The 18,718-nt window shown below is 36.2% G+C and overlaps 2 protein-coding genes across 2 annotated transcripts; one reads left to right on the forward strand and one right to left on the reverse strand.

The window, feature by feature from the left end:
• The first annotated feature begins 8,620 nt into the window (after positions 1-8,620).
• On the forward strand, positions 8,621-10,997 carry LOC149008289 (xylan O-acetyltransferase 1-like). Its single transcript, XM_089166979.1, has 5 exons — positions 8,621-9,176; positions 9,270-9,453; positions 9,569-9,768; positions 9,866-10,024; positions 10,356-10,997. The coding sequence occupies exons 1-5, from the start codon at positions 8,695-8,697 to the stop codon at positions 10,708-10,710; spliced, it is 1,380 nt and encodes a 459-aa protein (XP_089023105.1). The 5' UTR covers positions 8,621-8,694; the 3' UTR covers positions 10,711-10,997.
• Positions 10,998-13,067: 2,070 nt separating this feature from the next.
• LOC149008290 (endo-1,4-beta-xylanase 5-like) lies at positions 13,068-17,268 on the reverse strand. Its single transcript, XM_089167218.1, has 7 exons — positions 17,208-17,268; positions 15,956-16,002; positions 15,647-15,869; positions 15,322-15,485; positions 15,102-15,200; positions 14,188-14,964; positions 13,068-13,430 (listed from the first exon to the last, which is right to left on the reverse strand). Exons 1-7 carry the CDS (start codon positions 17,266-17,268, stop codon positions 13,068-13,070), a joined length of 1,734 nt encoding a protein of 577 aa, XP_089023344.1.
• Positions 17,269-18,718: the final 1,450 nt, after the last annotated feature.

Here is an 18,718-nt window from a genome sequence, read left to right on the forward strand (position 1 = left end):
CCTGATTTTCTTTTTATTTTTCCCTTTTCCATTCTTAATTTAATATAGATTGACCCTTTAGTGAAAGAGAATATATATATATATAAACAACTTATTGAATCCAACAAGAAATCAGATTAGGTTGCTTAAGGATGATTAATGACTAGGTGACATATGAGTCCAATTTCCAAGTATGCAATCTACCCTCCTCATATTTTATTAGTATATTAATCGTCTATAAAAGTCTAAGTTTTAAAGCTATTCAAATTTCTTATCTTGTTTTAATTAGGGGTGTAAGTGGATAATCGAAATTCGCTCCCGAATTCGCATCAACATCCTGTTTAGTGATATCTGAAATAGGATGCAGATATGGTATACCCCTTTGTTGGGGTAATTGTATTACAAATTCTTCAAACATACAAAGATGAAATCGCAATACAATTGAGAGATGAAGATCGTCTTTAGCAAATTTGAAGAGCTCGAAGTTGCAACCGAACGAACCACTGATTGATGAGGTTGAGTCACACCTTGATGCTGTCTTTAAGGTAATTGATGCACCCTACTACCAAGGGTTCTTCGCACCACCACCTCCAAGATAAAACAACCTCCAACTAGAAGATGAGGTAGTTCTTCTAGTCCCTTAAAGGAACCAAAAGCTAGAGCACAACACTTAGACAACTCAAGAAAGAAATGAACTTTGTAAAACAAATAATGTGAGTGAGGAGAGTCACAATAGCACACAATATGCAAGGAAGAGTTGGGTTTATATAGGCCCAAACCACACCTCCCCACAAGGGAAGAATCAATTCTCCACTAATGGAGAATCAATGGTTTGTCCCTCCTCCACTAATGTGAATAAACCCCCTTGACCTAACCTCCCCACTACTTGGGGAAGTAACTCTCATATTCACTTCTTTGGAATGAATAGGCTTTAACCCATTCAAAGACCTTAACCCCCACTCATGGTAATGGCCATGAATGGTCATGAAGTTGAAATGAGAAATAAAGGTCAAGAGTTAGAATTTGAGTAATTCCACCATTCAAGTTAGCCCACCTCATCACCATGATCAAGACCTTTAAGACCCATGACCAATGTCATGAAGAGCCTCATAACCAAAGCCATGAAGGGCCTCCTTTAACCAAGGTCATGAAGGGCCTCCTTAACTCATGGTGCCTCATTACCACCCTTACCTCAAGGGTCCCACACACAAACAAAACAATTAAATAAAAGAAATGCAAAAACTAATTTTGAAACTTAATATATAGATAATATAGATTTTAATAAAAAACATAGATTTTAATAAAAAACCTAACACCCTTTCCTACCGATTATTATCCGTCCGATAAAATTATCCAATTAAGTTACTTGTTTGGATTTATTTTTCTTATTTTTATAAATTTTTACTTAAAATATGTGACTATTTTTTTAGATTTTTTACTAAAATAACTATAAAGTTGCTAAATTCTTAAATTTCAAACCTAATCTCACAAATAAAATGGAAAAGATGTCAACAGGTAATGGAAAACTTGTATTCAATCTGTGTTAATGCCCATTTAGAAGAATCTACTTACAAAAATAACTATCTGATTATCATCCGAATCCGTCCGAAAACCGATAAGATATTATCTAAATCCGTTTGAATATAATAGAATGTGGATATTGATATTACCACTATCCGATCCAAATTTGATCCGTTTACACCCCTAATTTTAATGTTGTTATTTTGGCTGCTATACTAATAATTATTAAAATAATATTTTATATATTCTTTTGGCATTTAATTAGGATATCCATCAAAGGAGCATTATCAAGTAGCCAGGGCAAAATCTTTTGCTATTGGAGAACCTGAGCCCTCCTCAATCCTGCCCAACTTTCCATGGGCTTGGGCTTGGATTTCCATAAAATGGGCTGGTGTGTCATGTTAGCCCATTAATGATCCAAATCCATTCTAATCTATCCTGAGCTCAAATAACATTTAAGCTTAGGGTTTTGACCCTGAGGAAGGAATGAGTCATGGCTGGGGTAGAACAGAATAGGGATAAATTAGTGTAATTTTATTTTATTACCATTTTATCATTACCCGTTTAAATAAATGTTGAATCTATCCTAACCAATGCGTATCGGTTTGGTTTAATCTTTTGCTACACACACTTCAACTACATCCTTAGGGAAGAATTAATATTTACATAGGCAAGGTTTTGCCCGTAGCATCAAAGAGATTTGAACTCTGACTTCCACGTGGAAGTGTTGGTTTTTTGCTAACTGAATCACCTCTAAAGATTACTTAAGGGTAATAATTATAATATACTATTCTATAAAAGGTACAATAGGAGATCTATGTCTTTAGTGAAGATAAACTATATATTTCCTTTATACTTATGAGCAAGGTTTAAAGTATCCCACGATACTATACGATACTTGCCGATACGTATCTGTTGTATATGTAAACAGGGGTATACTTGTCTTTTTACTTTCTTTTAGGACTGGATTTGTCTTATGGATTAGTTTGAGGGGCAAAGTGGTCTTTTCAACCTTATGTTTGTATACCATGTATTTGGGGTTTTAGGGCATCGTTTCATTAGGTTCCTCATACAATTCTCTCATCTTCTCTCTCTCGTTCTCTTTGGTTCTTGCTCTCGGGTCTGAGAGTGGTGCTTCAATTGTGCCCTAGTTCTTCATCTTCTTCTTGGGTGATGCTCTAATGGCGGTTGAATAGCATCTGCTATTGGTTGCGTTGAAGGCACTGACTGTGGTGTTCTTGGCTCTGCGCAGGAAGGGAGATAAGCTTCGGTTGGATTATGGTTATAGGTGTAGTCATTCCTTGATCTTCTGTTATTGGTCTGTCTATACTGTGCATTTGGTCTTCTGGTTCTAACATACACACAGCCAGCGTATCATCAAGCCTACGAGTATGTAATAAATAAAAGAAGAAGAATTTTGAATAGCTTTTCTTTTTTTGAAATAAACAAACCTATCTTAAGCTTCCATTTTCCCATAATTTTGTGCTTTAAAAAAACTAACTTGTAAAACATGGAGAAAAACATTATGGACTTATTTTTTTTTTTTACATTTATAATTTTAAACTTATGAAGTCAAATTTATTATTTGAATTACATTGATACAAATTAACAAAGCTTTGGGTAAATAAATTTTTTTGACATTGTGGTTCATATGGATTCCATATTACCTACATGAAATTTAAGAAAGCATGCAACTAGAAATAACCAAATCAACATATTTGAAGGTAAACTTAGGGAATGAAAATGCAAAAGGGTTTTGAGAGAATGAACCTTGAAAATATTTTGTTGCATAATTGCATTAGATTCCATATTACAACCATACGTCAATCAATGCAGGATGAAAAAAAGAATTAAAAGAAATTTTCAGTTAATAAGAAAGAAACAAAAAAATGATTAGTGATTAGGTGAGATCTAATTCTGGGTTTACAATCTGGCCACCGCGTATTCCATTAATATATTAATCATCTATTAATATATAAGCTTTATAGCTAGGCATATTTCTTATTTTGTTTTAACGTTGTCTTTTTCTACCTACTACAATAACAATTATAAAAATATTATTTTGTATTTTCGATTTAAGAATGAAAACTTGACTCTTCTTTTAGAAATAAATTTGAAACCATACGTTTTTAGGTTTAAGAAAATGCGTTCTTAGATGCTTTTTGAAGAGCCAAATAATTTTTATTTTACAAGTTAGTAATAAACCTTGAAAGCTCAACTCAACTGACCTTAACCCTTGGGATACTAAGGCAGCATCATGGCATCCATTAGCATCTTCCAAAGCTCAGCTTTTGGCATCTTAGCATATTCATCAAAGAAGCATTTGTTGTCATGTAGCCAAGGCAAAACCTTCTGCCAATGTCAATGCAGGGTTGTTAGAGTGGTAAGATCCATACTTCTTAGTAGAGAGGTTATGGATTTGACCATTGCAAACAACAAAGTTCCCTCTGAGGATGTAATCAAGGAGCATGCAAGTTAGCCCGAATGACCTCAACACCCAAAAAAAAAAAAAAACCTTCTGCCAATGGAGAGAACCTGAGCCCTTCTCAACCCTATCCAACCACTTAGAATTTCCATATTATGGATTGGTGTAGGATTGGAAAATATTAGCTCATTAATGACACCAAAGTATTATATCACTGGTGTAAGTTTGGCTTTGATGATCCGAATCTGCTCTCATCTATCTTGAGCTTAAATAATGTTTAGACTTAACTTAAGCTTTTTCATGTACGTTGAATCTAAGCTGGATTCTAGAGATTTTCATTTACATTTATAGACAAATGTATACAGGAGTGTGTCTCCTGTGAGGTTTGCATTACTAGCTATTTGTCCGACCCACGGTACATTATGTCATCAATTTATCGCCCAAATGTCACGATAAGTCGGCATGTCGCTGAAAGGCGACACGAAATTGAGCTTTGATACGACATCGACCGAAAGTCATCGGAAAATCATTGAACCGGCGAAATATCGGCAAAATCGAACTATTGCTGCCACTCTTCACCTTCTCCGACTCTGATGATGGAAAACTTCACCGCTGCTCTCTCCCATTCTCTCTCCCTCTCCCTTTTGCCCTTTGCCGGCGATTTGAGTATTTTCAGTTCTCTCTTTAGTTTCAGGTGAAACCGTGAAGCAGAGGGTTAGCAGATTTCCGGCCGGAGTATTTTCAGCTCTCTCTCTCTCTCTCTCTCTCTCTCTCTCTCTCTCTCTCTCTCTCTCTCTCTCTCTCGTTTCAGGTAAAGCCGTGAAGTAGTGGGCTAGCAGCAACTTTCCGACAATTTTGTGGAGTTCCTTCCATCGCCAATCTCTCTCTCTCGCTCTGCAAAAATCTGCAGCCCATCTCCATCGATCTCTCTCTCTGCAAAACTCGCTGCAAAAACCATATCTCTCTCTCTCCTCTCTCTGCTCTCCAGCAAACACTAAAGAACAAACCTGCAGTTTTAAGTTTCAACTTTCAACCCTTTTAAATGTCGGCGATATTTCGCCGACATTTCAGAAATTTGGTGGTTTCGCCGGTCAGCGACACCTGAATTTGCAAGACGTGAGACATTGGTCCAACCCAACAAAAGTAGGGATAACAAGAAACCAATATAGATCAAATCCAATCAAACCAATCCGGTTTTCTAATTGATCCAAAGTCAGACCAGACCTATACCTAAATAAAACCACAAAAGTGACTAACTCAGTATATCAATTTGACTTAGAATGGCAATAAAAAAAAATCTCAACTGCCAAAAGGTAGAAAGATACATTCCCACACCGACTTCACATATCGGTTGCTTTAACTTGGAAAAACAGCTATCTTCTTCTTCTTCTTCTTCAGAACCCACCAAGCTACTAAACCCAGAAAGTTGGTTAATCCTCAACAAGAACGACATCGAAAGGACCAAGAAAATGAAACTTGCAAGAGAGAAGAGAGAGATCCCTTATTCCTTACTTCTCTGAAACCTTAAGCCACTGCTTTTATTAATTTTTTTTCTTTTTCTGTATGGTCTATTGAATAGAGTGGTTGGCAACTGCATTATATAGTTCTACAATAGAGAACTAATAAGAAAACTTAAAGGTGTGTTTGGTACCCTTTCAATGGAGTTTTAAGTTATTCCTTCTTTAGACCTATTTGAACTTGTCTTTCTATTCAAGATTGATTCTGGTTACTGACTCATTTAGATAAAGATTGAACTGACAGTGAAGCGAATTAGGTATAATTTTTGAATTATTTACCTAATCAAATGTTTTATATCAATCACCTCTGTGAAGAGAAATTTAATAGCTTCAATCCATTGGATGGATGTGATTATTCATAGTAAGTCGACCATTGACCATAGAGATTCCTTCTACTAATTTTTAAAAGAAAAATTATACTCAAGACCTCTATTATAAAGTTTGTTGTAAAAAATTGAAAGCTTATTCTCACATAAATCCTAAATTTCAATCAAAATTAACAGATCTATAGTAGAGTTTCCTCAAGAAAACCCTCCTTAGAACAAAAGAATGTTTAGGAATGTGACCTCAACACATTCTTCCATCAATCAACTATGTCGTTCTTGTTTTGAATGAATTTACCCTGAATCAGTTTGACCTGAAGAACCTTAATTATGTCCTATCAAATCTCACCAAGCTCCACAGAAATTGGCTCCCTACACACCTTTCCACCTCCATCCAAGACCTCTATCACCATAGCCATTTTGTCTATAGGTTGAAATATATTTAATAGGAATAATTACTATTGTCTCATGTACTATCTTTGAATTACTAATCGAACCTTGCTTTTTATCAAATTACTATTACCCCCAAGTTTTGACGGTGTTAAGAGACCATTAAAGTTGGTTATAATAATAATTTGCCCTTCATGGGAATTACTGATGCTCCCTTGTATTAAACTTAATTGCAACCATATCCACCATTTTTTTTTTAAATTACTAACACATCCTAAGACTTTGCCTCAAATTATTAATGTTCGCCTGCTGATATGTTCCGTTAGTTAATTGATAATGTCACATCTTTGTATTCTTCAAAAGTCCCTAAATAACCTTGAGGTTTGTTATTGCTTATTTACCATTTATGTCATCTCATCCAGATTTGACTATTTGAAATCCAAAAAGGACTAAAGTATAGATGATGAAATTACCTTTTTATGGTTTTCCTAAATGAATGTAATATCATCTTTTGATTTCTTAATTCTAGCGAAGGGCCAAAGGGACATTGCACACCAACCTTGACAACTTTTGAATGCTGCCTGAAGCTAGGGTTGGGGCAATAGGAGTAGGGGTGTAAAGGGACCAGACTCGAATCGGATAGTGGTATATCCATATCCGCATCCTATTGTATTTAGACGGATTCAGATAATATCCTATCGGTTCTCAGACGGATTCTGTCGGACTCGGATGATAATCAGATAATTATTTTCTTAAGTAGATTCTTCTAAATGTGCAAAAATATAGATTGAATACAAGTTTTCGACTACCTGATTACATCATTACCTTTTTATTTGTGAGTGTTAGGTTTGAAATTTAAGAATTTATCAATTTTGGTAGCTATTTTAATAGAAAATCTAGAAAGATAGTCACATATCATAGGTAAAATTTATAAAAATAAGAATAATAAATCGAAATAAGTAACTTAATTGGATAATTTTATCGAATTGATAATAATCGATAAGAAATGTGTATACCATATCCACAACCTATTAATAAATTGGACGGATTCAGATACCCCTAAACAGATGCTAATGCGAAGTCAAAAGCGGATTTTGGTTATCCATTTACACCCCTAAATAGGAGTTCAGCAAAGAGTAGGGTTCAATTAATAATAAATTATAGTAGAAGAGGGCATCAATAATTATCCCTAAGCAATAGCAAAACTCTGGGTTATTTTGGGGGGTTTTTGAAAAATACAAAGATGTCATGTCATGAATTAGCTAATAGACCTAATGGTAACTTGACATAAGTAATGTCAAGCAAAATCTAAGGTTGGACTTATAATTTCAAAATGTACTAAGGATAAGATAGTAATTAAACTATAATACAAGGAGCACGCGCATGGTGCAACTTTTTGGCGAGATTTCGGCGAATTTCGGTAGATGGCGAACCGAAACGGCCGCTAAAACTCGAAATTGCGAGATATCACCAATATATCAGTGATACCCACTATTCATCGCTTTTTTCATCAAAATATCGCGATTTTTGACTATTTCTCACCCAGAAAATGCGTCCTTCGAGGTTTGATTTGACTCACATCACTAACCCACCCCTTTCTCAATATCTCTCGCATCTCACCTTGGGTTGGCTACCACTAATTTAAAAAAAGAAAAAAGAATGTGTAGTGTTGAAGATTCACGTGATTCAATGTAATTAATGTATATTTCAATTTACCTTCTCATTCCACTTTACTTGTCATTCACATTAGTGTATTCTTGCCAAACAAGCAGTGTCATCTCCGGTGACTGTAGACATTTTTCTAAGTGAGACCATCGGTGATTTTTGCAGTGAAGTGGGGGGAGGGATTATGAACCATTGGCGAAATCACAGCGAGATTTCACCGTTTCGTTGGTTTCCGCCGAGATTTCGCATCTTGGGAGGGTCGATAATTATTCCTATTTAATATCTTCAACATGCATTCATTTTATATATAAATTTTAATTAAATAAATTTTAATACATTAAATAACTTTTGAGAATTATAGAATCTAAAAAAAGGAAAGTTCTGAATTCACCTCTAAGCATACCCAAAATCAAAAATGAAGAAAACAACTATACACGGAGTTTCTTAATTAGAAACCTGACAAAATCATTCTGGCTTTTTGTCTTCTTGTAAACTACCTCAAAAACAGATACAATTTGATGAAGCAATGGGGGAACCCATTTTAGAATCTCTTCTCTCTGATTCAGTCGTTCATTGTTTGGAATCAAGTTGTTAAGACAGATTTAGATAGGAAACTGAAAATGACACTTCTCCCTCCAAAACCCAGTTTTGTTTCTTAAAGAAAACCTCATCTCACCGAACTCCATTGAACCTAATACAAAAATTTGACATTTTTCTTAACGATTCTTCTCTTTCTTGTGAGTTTATCTATATCTCCTTTCCCTTCTCACTTCCTCACAGCTTTTCATTTCTTCTTCTTTCTTCTTCTTCTTCTTCTTCTGCTTCTTCTTCTCATGCGGCCACTTCGCAAGAAAGCCTTTTTTTACTTCCAGAAATGAAGCACGTCAGTACCCGCAAGAACAATAATCTCTCAATCTTCGTCGTTATCTTCTCCACTTTTCTCTTTGCTGGTTTTATGTACAATGAAGATGTGAAATCTATTGCAGAGTTCCCTTTTTCTACCCCAAAAGCTCCAGTACTCCTCCAAGATCTATCCAATTCAAAAAACCCAGTTCTAGAAACTAGCAAGAATGGAAAAGAAACAGAGCCCCATAATCTGAAGATGATCATAAGCAAGGACGAAGATCCAGAGATCAAATTGTCCGCCATCAGAGAGGAAATTGAGAAGGTCGAAGTGCCACCAGAAGACTGTGATCTCTTTAATGGAGAATGGGTTTTCGACAATGTCTCACATCCTCTGTATCAAGAAAATGAATGTGAGTTCCTCACTGAACAAGTGACCTGTATGAAAAATGGAAGACGTGATTCTTTTTATCAGAATTGGAGATGGCAGCCCAGAGATTGCTCTCTGGCCAAGTAAGATTCTGGTTTTCCCTTGAAAGAAGAACATAAATCCAAACTTTCTTTTGCTTGTAATCATCTAAATCTGCTATTCTCACTCTGTTTCAGGTTCAGTGGGAAATTATTACTTGAGAAGCTTCGAGGGAAGCGACTTATGTTCGTGGGTGATTCTTTGAATCGGAATCAATGGGAATCCATGGTTTGTTTAGCTCAATCTGCCATTCCTCCTAGCAAGAAAAGCTTCCACAAGAACTTGAAGAAGACTGGTTCGCTCGCTGTTTTCACTGCTCATGTATTGATCCGTAATCACTCTGGTTTTTTACTATGTTAATGAACCGACCGGTACCGGTTCGTCGAACCGGCCTACTTGAATTGATCTAATAGTTATCTCATGCTTGTTTGTGAAGGAATATAATGCTACCGTTGAGTTCTACTGGGCCCCATTTTTGGTGCAATCTAATTCAGATGATCCAACGAAGCACAGCGTCTTAGATCGAATCATCATGCCTGAATCCATTGACAAGCATGGAGAGCATTGGAAGGGTGTGGATTACTTAATCTTCAACACCTACATTTGGTGGATGAACACCTTCAAAATGAAAGTTCTGTAAGTAGCGTTTGGCAAAACCTCAATCCCTTTTTCGTGTTTTAGTATAATTCAATCATGAGAATTGATTTTGGTTTTTATGGGTTGATGAAAAAAGACGTGGATCGTTCGATAAGGGCGACACCGAGTACGATGAGATCGAACGGCCAGTAGCTTATGCAAGAGTTTTGAAGACGTGGGCTGATTGGGTGGACAAAAATGTGGATCCCAAACGCACCACTGTTTTCTTCACCAGCTCGTCTCCGGTTCACATCAAGTAAACCATACAAACCCTTTTTTTTGCCTTTAAAAAGCTCTCTCTAGTTATTATTGCTGGTTTGACTAGATTAATTTAGTGGCTTTTCCTTACCTAACCAAACCAATCAGGACTCTTGATTTGGAATATATGATACCTAATATGAGATTAGTTGAATAATTCAACCATACATTGAGTGGGTCTAAGAAAATACTCACCAAATTATGTGGTCCATTTTAAGCCATTAAACCCACCTTTGGTGGGTAAACCACTTTTGGCTTGTTCTTAATCACTATATAATTGCTGTTTGTATAATTGGTGATTAATATATTTGGTTGGTTCATGGGAATAGGAGCTTGGATTGGAACAACCCAGAAGGAATCAAGTGTGCCAAAGAGACAATGCCGGTTGTGAACATGACCCGGTTGGAGGTGGGTACGGATCGTCGGGTCTTTAATGTGGCATGGAACGTGACCCAATCTATGAAAACACCAGTCCACTTCATTAACATCACTGCCTTGTCGGAGCTCCGAAAGGATGCACATACGGCGGTGTATACCATCCGGGCAGGCAAGTTGCTTACAAATGAACAAAAGGCCGACCCGACTAATTTTGCTGATTGCATCCATTGGTGTCTGCCGGGTTTGCCCGATACTTGGAATGAATTCATATACACCCGGATACTCTCTCGCTCCTCATCCAGCTAGTTCACACTTGGGTTTTTTTTACTCTTTTTTTTTTTTTTTTGGGATGAATTTTATATTTTTTTTATTTACAAATTTCGCCTGATAGGCTGAGATGGCAGCCACCTGGGCATGCTGGGTTTCAACTTTAAAACAAGAACAGGTAATGAAACATGGGTCCTTAAGGGTTGCCAAACTGTTATCTTTTTCTCCATCAAAATGTATAATGGAAATGAGGGAGAAGAAATATTAAGAAAAAGAGAGAAAGAAAATATTTGATGGGCTAATGACAAGTTTCATGATAGTTCAAACGGATTGTGACTTGTCTTTTGCTTTCCTTCTTTGTCAAGCATGCTCGTATGATTGATTCACTGGTTCTTGAATGAGTATCTATGAAAAAAATTTCAATCAAAGAGAGAGTGAGAGTGCGTGTTGGAGTAGGTGATGAACTCGAGTGAATGATTAAGCAAATAGTTATAAATTTTGCTTTAAGCAACAGGGGGGGGGGGGGGGGTTTTTTAAGGGGGAAAGCCAGAAAGAGAGAAAAAATATATTGTTGGTTTTTTTGGGGGATTGACATTTAAGTGGGGCTTTAGGATGCCAAGCTTCCCATGATACAATTCCATTGATTGCTAGTGTGCTTCCTTTGGAATATCCACCAATGGTACTGTGCATGTTCAATAAAAAATAAAAACCAAAACTCGATTGGTTCAGAAATTCATAAATGGTGATAAAGCATTCAGACATTAAGCAATAAATTGAAGACTACGAAGAAATGAGGATCAAATTGCATGAACCAGCAAATCATTAATTCAATTCATGAATGAATCCATCTACACTCTACCGGGAAGGAAAAAAAAATTAAAACAAGTAAAAAAAATCAAGTAGGCAAAACATCACTCTAGACTAGACGTTTGAGGAAGAAAAACTCCAGCAGCCTAGGCATCTTCTTACTCTTCACAAACCAGCGCCCAAAGTCAGCTCTCCACTCTAGAGTGTCTCCAAAATTCGTCCCCCACTGTTACCAGTCTATCCCTTTTTTTATAGACTACTTTGCTCTTTATGGTGTCCCAAATTGCTTTCTTTCGTTGATCAAATCTCGAACTCCAAATAGGAAGGTAGAAAGAGAGGCATTCTATGGACTTCTTGCCTCCTAAGAACTCCCATGACCGAACCTCTTTTAAATGCCCAAAATATCCTTGCAAAATTTGGTTGGTAAGGTTTCTCCACCAAGTGCTCCAATTTTGTAACAACTCTTATGAATTTGGACTACTTTCGATAAGAATCACTGTTGTTGAATGAGCCCAATTGTTGAGATGGTTCACTAACGAGCACAAACAATTAATCCACATCAAAATTGGTCAGGAAATATATAGATTTACCATAATCATAGAAATTCAGAGTGAATGTATTTAGTGTTCCTTTGCACGCAAAAATGGTAACCAAATAAATATAAAACAGTGGGGAATGCAGGAAAATGTAGCCTATAATTATACAAAATAATATTCATCAAATGATGCTATCAAGTTCTATTCCCTGGCCCAGAAAACCTTGTGTTGTGCCTCTAAAACTGAGTGGAGACTCCCCTTCCGTTGGCTATCTCAGCTTTGTAATTCAGACACCTAAGATGCTGGGTTTTTCTATTCACTTAAAAAAAAAGAGAGAGAGAATCAAGGTGAGAGATACTTCGAATTGGGATTATATCATGCATGGTCAGATTTAATGGATTTCCATGAATGACAGACAAAGGAAGGAAAGAAATAAAATATGTACACAATTAATGGATTCCTAAGAATTAGTGAGAAAGCGAAAAAAAGAAAAAAACTAAAAAAAAAGAATACACAAAATTACAATTAGTTAATGGGGTTCAATAAAATGATGGAAGAGAAGGGGGAAATCACATATAAGCACAATTAGTGCTCTCCTATACAAAAGGATACTTCTTTCAATTAATATACATAGGACACCTGGCAATTGAAGACAATTCATTTTCAACGTTGCTCGAGAGGATCCAAAATCGTCATCTCCTTGGTCAATTATCTCTTAAATAGAAAGCACTTTATGTATCCAAATTCCTACATGGTTCCTTATTGTCCTGACAATCATCATTTGATACACACGTAAATTCCTTGGGTTTTAATGATGTCATTTCTAGTTACTATACTAATATTACAAAAATAATATTTCTGTATATTCTATCTAAAATTGAAATTTTTTATTCTTTCTTTTAAAAATAAATTTGAAATCATATGCTTAATGTGCAAGATGATGTGTTCTTAGATGCATTTTGAAGAGCCCGAATAATTATTATTTCACTAATCAATAATGGTGAAAGCTAACCCAGCAGACCTTAAAGAACGAACTAGTGTAATAACAAATTCTCATACATCACGAATATGAACATGAACATGAAGAGGTGTCTCCTCAGCGGTTCCTGTTGTCACCTTGAAGCTTTGAGTTGAGATGGAATTCATGGATGGGTGAGTGACGATTGCATCATATTCTCCATGAAAGAGTGAAATCTCAAAAGTTCCATTGCCATCTGTTGAACCAAAAAGCTTTCCCTTTGGCGACCATTCACTGATGAGCTTGTCCACTACATCACCTGTTGGGAGGTTCTTGAAATTGTTGTCTGTCAAGCACATCCTGTCACAGCCCTGAGGATGCCAAGCTGCCCATAATACAATCCCATTGATGGCTGGATGGGAGTGTGCCTCTCTCAGAATATCCTCCAAGTACTTTGCCTGTTCAAGAAAAAAAAATTCAAACCAAAGCCAAACCAAAAATCAACCATAACCTAGTTTAAATCTCTGGTTTTGATTTGATTCTAAATTGATTACCTCTATTTCTATTAAGTTAGGGTTTGAGAAGAAAATAGTATTAGAGTGGTTCAGTTGCAATTTGCAACCTATGTCCACTATTGAATGGGCTCTATTAGTTGTTTATTATTGAGGTTGTATACTTCCTATAAATAAGTTACAAAGAATCCTAGATTCATTAGCTTCTAGATCTGGGTTTGTTTTACATTTGAATTTACTAAACCCTTAGCACATCAAGATATAGTTGGTACACAAATCTTTTGAATTTGAAATTCAAAACATTTCTATCCTTAACCATTTGGAGTCTCGGTGGTGGGGTAAGACTTAAGAATTTCTATTCAAATTGGTGATTTGGTTGTTGAGGAGTCCTTGTGTAGCTAGTGCTCTAACAGCTTCATAGTCTTTCTTTTTCGGGTGAAGCTTCATAGTCATAAATATAGGTAGGTATACCTCGTGCATGAGGCTATGATAGGGTAATTTGGATCCTCTCCACCCACGTATGGCTGTATGGGCAGGCAGGTTGGGCACCCAGGTGTCCCTTGACTCATGATAGGGAGGGTTGTTTCAGAGATGAAACATGTGAACACTAGATCACAATGGAGCAAATTTTATTAGTTGCACCAAAGCTCACCCTCTTGAGGCTATAAACATAAACTCAATATAACAAATCCAGTAATTTTACCTGCGATGGGTTACTTCCAACATCCAATTCTGTTATCCAAATAGGAAGCTTTGCAGCAGCTAGAGTATCAAGGGAGGATCTCATATAAGGAATGTTAGGTGTAATGAAATGGGACTCAAGCCCAATTGCTAGCTGCCCAGGGTTGACAGACTGAATATCCCTCAGCTTCTGAAGATACTTGGCTGGTGTTGAGTTTCCATCTCTGCCATCTTCTATAGTATTGTAGTCATTCATGAACAATGTTGTGCCACCATCAAGTTGATGTGCCCTTTGGTAGAAAGCAGCAGATGCATTATTTCCTAGCATATTTTCGTAGAATGAGAAATGTAGGTTTTCATTAACAACATCCCATGCAATAAGCTGACCCTTGTATCTTGACACAACAGAAGAAATCCTCTTTTCTGCTGCTTGTCTGAGTTGATCAGGGGAAAGTGATTGGACCCAGCTAGGTTGAAACTTTGGGTCATCCCAGAAAATATTGTGGCCTCTGACTGCAATTCCAGATTTTTTGGCAATGCTAAGCATGGCATCAGGAACTGAGTAGTCTTCTTTACCAGGAGAGATCTCAGTGCTGTACCACTTCATCTCATTTTCAAAGACAGTGACAGTGAACCTGGAGGTGAACCAACTCTCATAACCAGGGTTGTTGATGATGGCCTTACTTATGGCAGTGCCAAATGGGAAGCTTGCTTTCTTTTGTTGTATAGAGAGTTTGGCATCTGCTAGGGTTTTTCCCTTAGAATTTACTGCTTGGAACCTCACCTTTCTCTTACGTACCTGCAAGAAATTTTTACATTTTTGTCATCAATTTTTGCTACCCTATGTCTCAATTGATCAGCAACAAATTGAAGCAAGTAGACTTCAACTATAAAGCTCAAAGAAACAACAATCAAACTCCCAACATTCTCAACTACCTTCTCAATGCTTTGATCTTGGTGTGTTCTCCATTGTTCTTTGGTGAATGGTTGTAATGAGACACTATCAACCCATATATCTACTCCTGTGTTTTTGCTCTAAAGCACAAACCATGATCGTTTTAAGTACATTAGTAAGTAACTGTAATGCAGAATCAGAATTCAGAAATAATTGAACATAGAATTCAACTGGCAATACACACTAAAATGCAGATGTTACCTCAAAATAGAGTTCTGCCGGTCCAGATGAGTTCACAGTAAGACCACCTTTAAGCATGGACCAGCAACCAGACTCGGCATGAACTGCACCAGCATGTATCATACCACTACTTGTGCTAAAAACTGCACTTACTGGCACACTTCCTTCAGTCACTTGTACCCACGCTGTAAGAAATCAAATTCAAGTTAACTTGAGAAGCTCTAGTCACAAGCAAATCCCCCTTCTTCCTTTTTCCCTTTTCTATTTTTGGTCAAAAATAAGCAATTCTAAAAAATGGGAATTGGACTACTGTTTTATTAAACTCATAGTGAAAGAAGTATATCACCAGAGAAGGTGTAAACCCTATTTTTGAGCAGGTGAAGCTTTTGAGAGAAGCTGCCAAAGGGTTTGTTTCTACTATGAGCAACAATGAAGTTGTTGCCTTTCTCTGATAAACGGTGATCTATTTTTGCATGCCCAAATACGGACCAGCCTCTCAAACCATGGTTCAACTCCGGGTTTTTTATGATCCCTCCTCCATATTGAGGTCTGAGAGGCTCTGCCAAACACTGCCAAAAATCAAATTACCAAACAAATTAGTAAAACCAAAATAGGGTTAATTGGCTTCATCCTTCAATGTGCATATAAAGCTTGCCTCGATGGTTGCTGAATAATCATAGGACAAAGCATCAACTGCAACCCCTGCAAGGATAACCCAACACTAATTTCTTAGCATAGCATACGAAGGGAACAACCAAACATAACGGGATTTCACTTCTTAGTTTTAATTTTGTCTCCGGCATTCTCATTACATATGGTTCAACATACAAATCAGAAAAAAATTGAGAATAAGGAAAGAAAATTCTCTTCGTGCTTGGGATGGAAAATGCTAGGGAAAAAAGCATGACCCCTTATGCATGAGAACCAACTCAAACAAATGCAGGACTTACTGTACTGCATCTATTTATCCATTGAGTATGCATTGCAAATTTGGACTGAAGAAAACCTTATTGCATGTAGTCACTCTATAATATGGCATGTTAAACTCGGGAAACCCTAATTTACTTCATTTGGAATCGATCAAAAGGGGTTTTGGGTTTCATTTGTTGTGAACAGTAAGGTAAGCCTCATCTTACAAGAACAACAAAGCAACCGGTCGCATTTCAACTAAAACAATGAGGCCAAGTCTAAGAAGGACCTTGCTTCTGTCCTGCGCATTAAAACCCTATTGACACTCAGGAGACAAAGATGTCGCAACCCGTATAGAGCAAGGAGTTTCACTGGCACCCCTAATCTTCAAGCCTGCCTATTTTGGAGGACAAGGGAGAAAACACATGGCTGACTCCTTTGAAAACCCTATTGTTTTCATATAACCTTATTGTTTTATGTTTTATGAATCCTATTGTTTTATGAAAATCTTCACTCTTAAACCCTAATGATCTGCTTTCAATTTTCATTATCAATTTTTATCAACTTTTTTGTTTTAACATATCAAACGACTTATTCTTCATTCGATAATTTATTCGAACAAAAGTTACCAAACCATTTAACAATTTTTCATTTTTTACCAAAAATAGATCATTATATTCATTTCTTTTTTGAAGTAGTAGAGTTTTATATATAGGGAATGGGAGGTATTACATATATCATACACAAGGGTCGAACCCATGACCTCTTCACTAAGAAGTATGAGTTTTTATCATTCTACAAACCCTGCATTGGCAAAATAGAAAATGAAATTTGATACGTAAAAGCCCTAAAAAAGACTAGAAATCTAGTTTTGGTGTATCTTTTAACCCAACACTCAAAGCTTTACATTGCTAAAACCTGTTAGAACACCATGCATCTTTAAATCCAATACTCAACTTTTATTTTCCAGTACTCTAATGAAAAAGGGAATAACAAACCTGTAAAAAGAATACAGCAAAGAAGAAGTAGATGATTCTTCCCAAAATTGCCAATCACCATTTCGACGTCTAAATGAAAATTAGAGATGACACACCATGAAACTGAGCTTCAACCTTCAAGACTTCCTGCACGAAGTATAGTAATTAAGCAGAGGGTAACAACTCTACGAGACAATGGCAGAAAGAACTGTTAAGAGACTGTTGAAGAGGGAAGCGTGGATGGGAAAGATCAAATTGAATCACAGGACCACAAAATTAAAGAGACCAAGCAGGGAGCTAAGATATATAGTAGAATGGTCAAGTGTTTATATGGAGAATAATTAACACAAATTCCTGTAAGATTTTATTTTCATTAAATGGTTGTATTTGGATTGATCAAACAATTCTTACCAACCAAGCAAGATCTGGATTTGTTCATAGTTTGTTTAGGTTTACATAGAATTTTCTGAGTCCAATATGATAAGTTGGGTGGAATCACAGGCAACGAGAAAAGGAGAGGACCAACGGAGCTAAGATGTATGGTAGAATGGTTATGTTTATATTGAGAGTAATTAATTAACACAAATTCTGTAAGATTTTATTTTGATGTAAACGGTTATACTTGGATTGAATTCAATTCTTGCCACCCAAGCAAGAGCTAGATTTGTTCATAGCTTTGTGTTGGTTTACATAGGAGCTTCTGAGTCCAGTAAGATGAGTTAGGTTGAAGGGAAAAAATGTGGTAGAGAAGCATTAAGGGGAGGATATAGTAGAATGACAATAGTAAAGGTAAGTCATGATTTAGTATAAAATCTCTAAAAAAAGGATAGATTTGGTATATGTCAAAATGGAAATTCAATTAAAAAAAATGATAATGAAAATTAAGAATGAATCAATAAGACCTTTTTTTCTTTTCTTTTTTCTTTGTTTTTGGGGGGGGGGGTTGGGCGGGGTGGGATTTGAGAATCATCCAAACCAGGTTATACACAACTCGACTACATCCTCATGGTTTTTTTTCTTTGGTAATGGGAGTAGGAAAAATGAAATAATAGAGTTTCATAGAAAGAATGTATGTTTACTATTACGCTCTCAATTTGCATTTGAATTTTAAGTGGCTTACAAAAATATGAATAGAATAAGTTACGGATTTTGGGGCCTTTTTCTAATTTTTAAACAATAATTTAGATTTAAAATGGATACCTCTTTAGTTACCTCTTAAAATTAATGCCACTCCCTTAGTGATCTAATTTATCGATAAAACCTTCTAAAAGGTGAAAATATATTAACGACACCACCTTCCATTAAGAAATCACAATTAAGTGTTGATGTAAAAGTTAAATATTTCAAAAGGACATGAACAACATTTTATACCACTACTATCTTCGACTTCTTCATCTCCCAATCATAGATCTTCAAAAGTTTTGGAAAACATGTTTTATGGATGGTATTTTTAAACCTGAAACGTAGGGGTAATATTAGAAATGAATAAATAAAAGAATCTTTTTACATGAGCCCTCTTTGTTTCCAATCAA

The sequence above is a fragment of the Hakea prostrata genome, chromosome 8 (assembly GCF_041222555.1).
Source record: "Hakea prostrata isolate BN-2017 chromosome 8, UWA_Hpros_2, whole genome shotgun sequence".
Lineage (NCBI taxonomy): Eukaryota > Viridiplantae > Streptophyta > Magnoliopsida > Proteales > Proteaceae > Hakea > Hakea prostrata.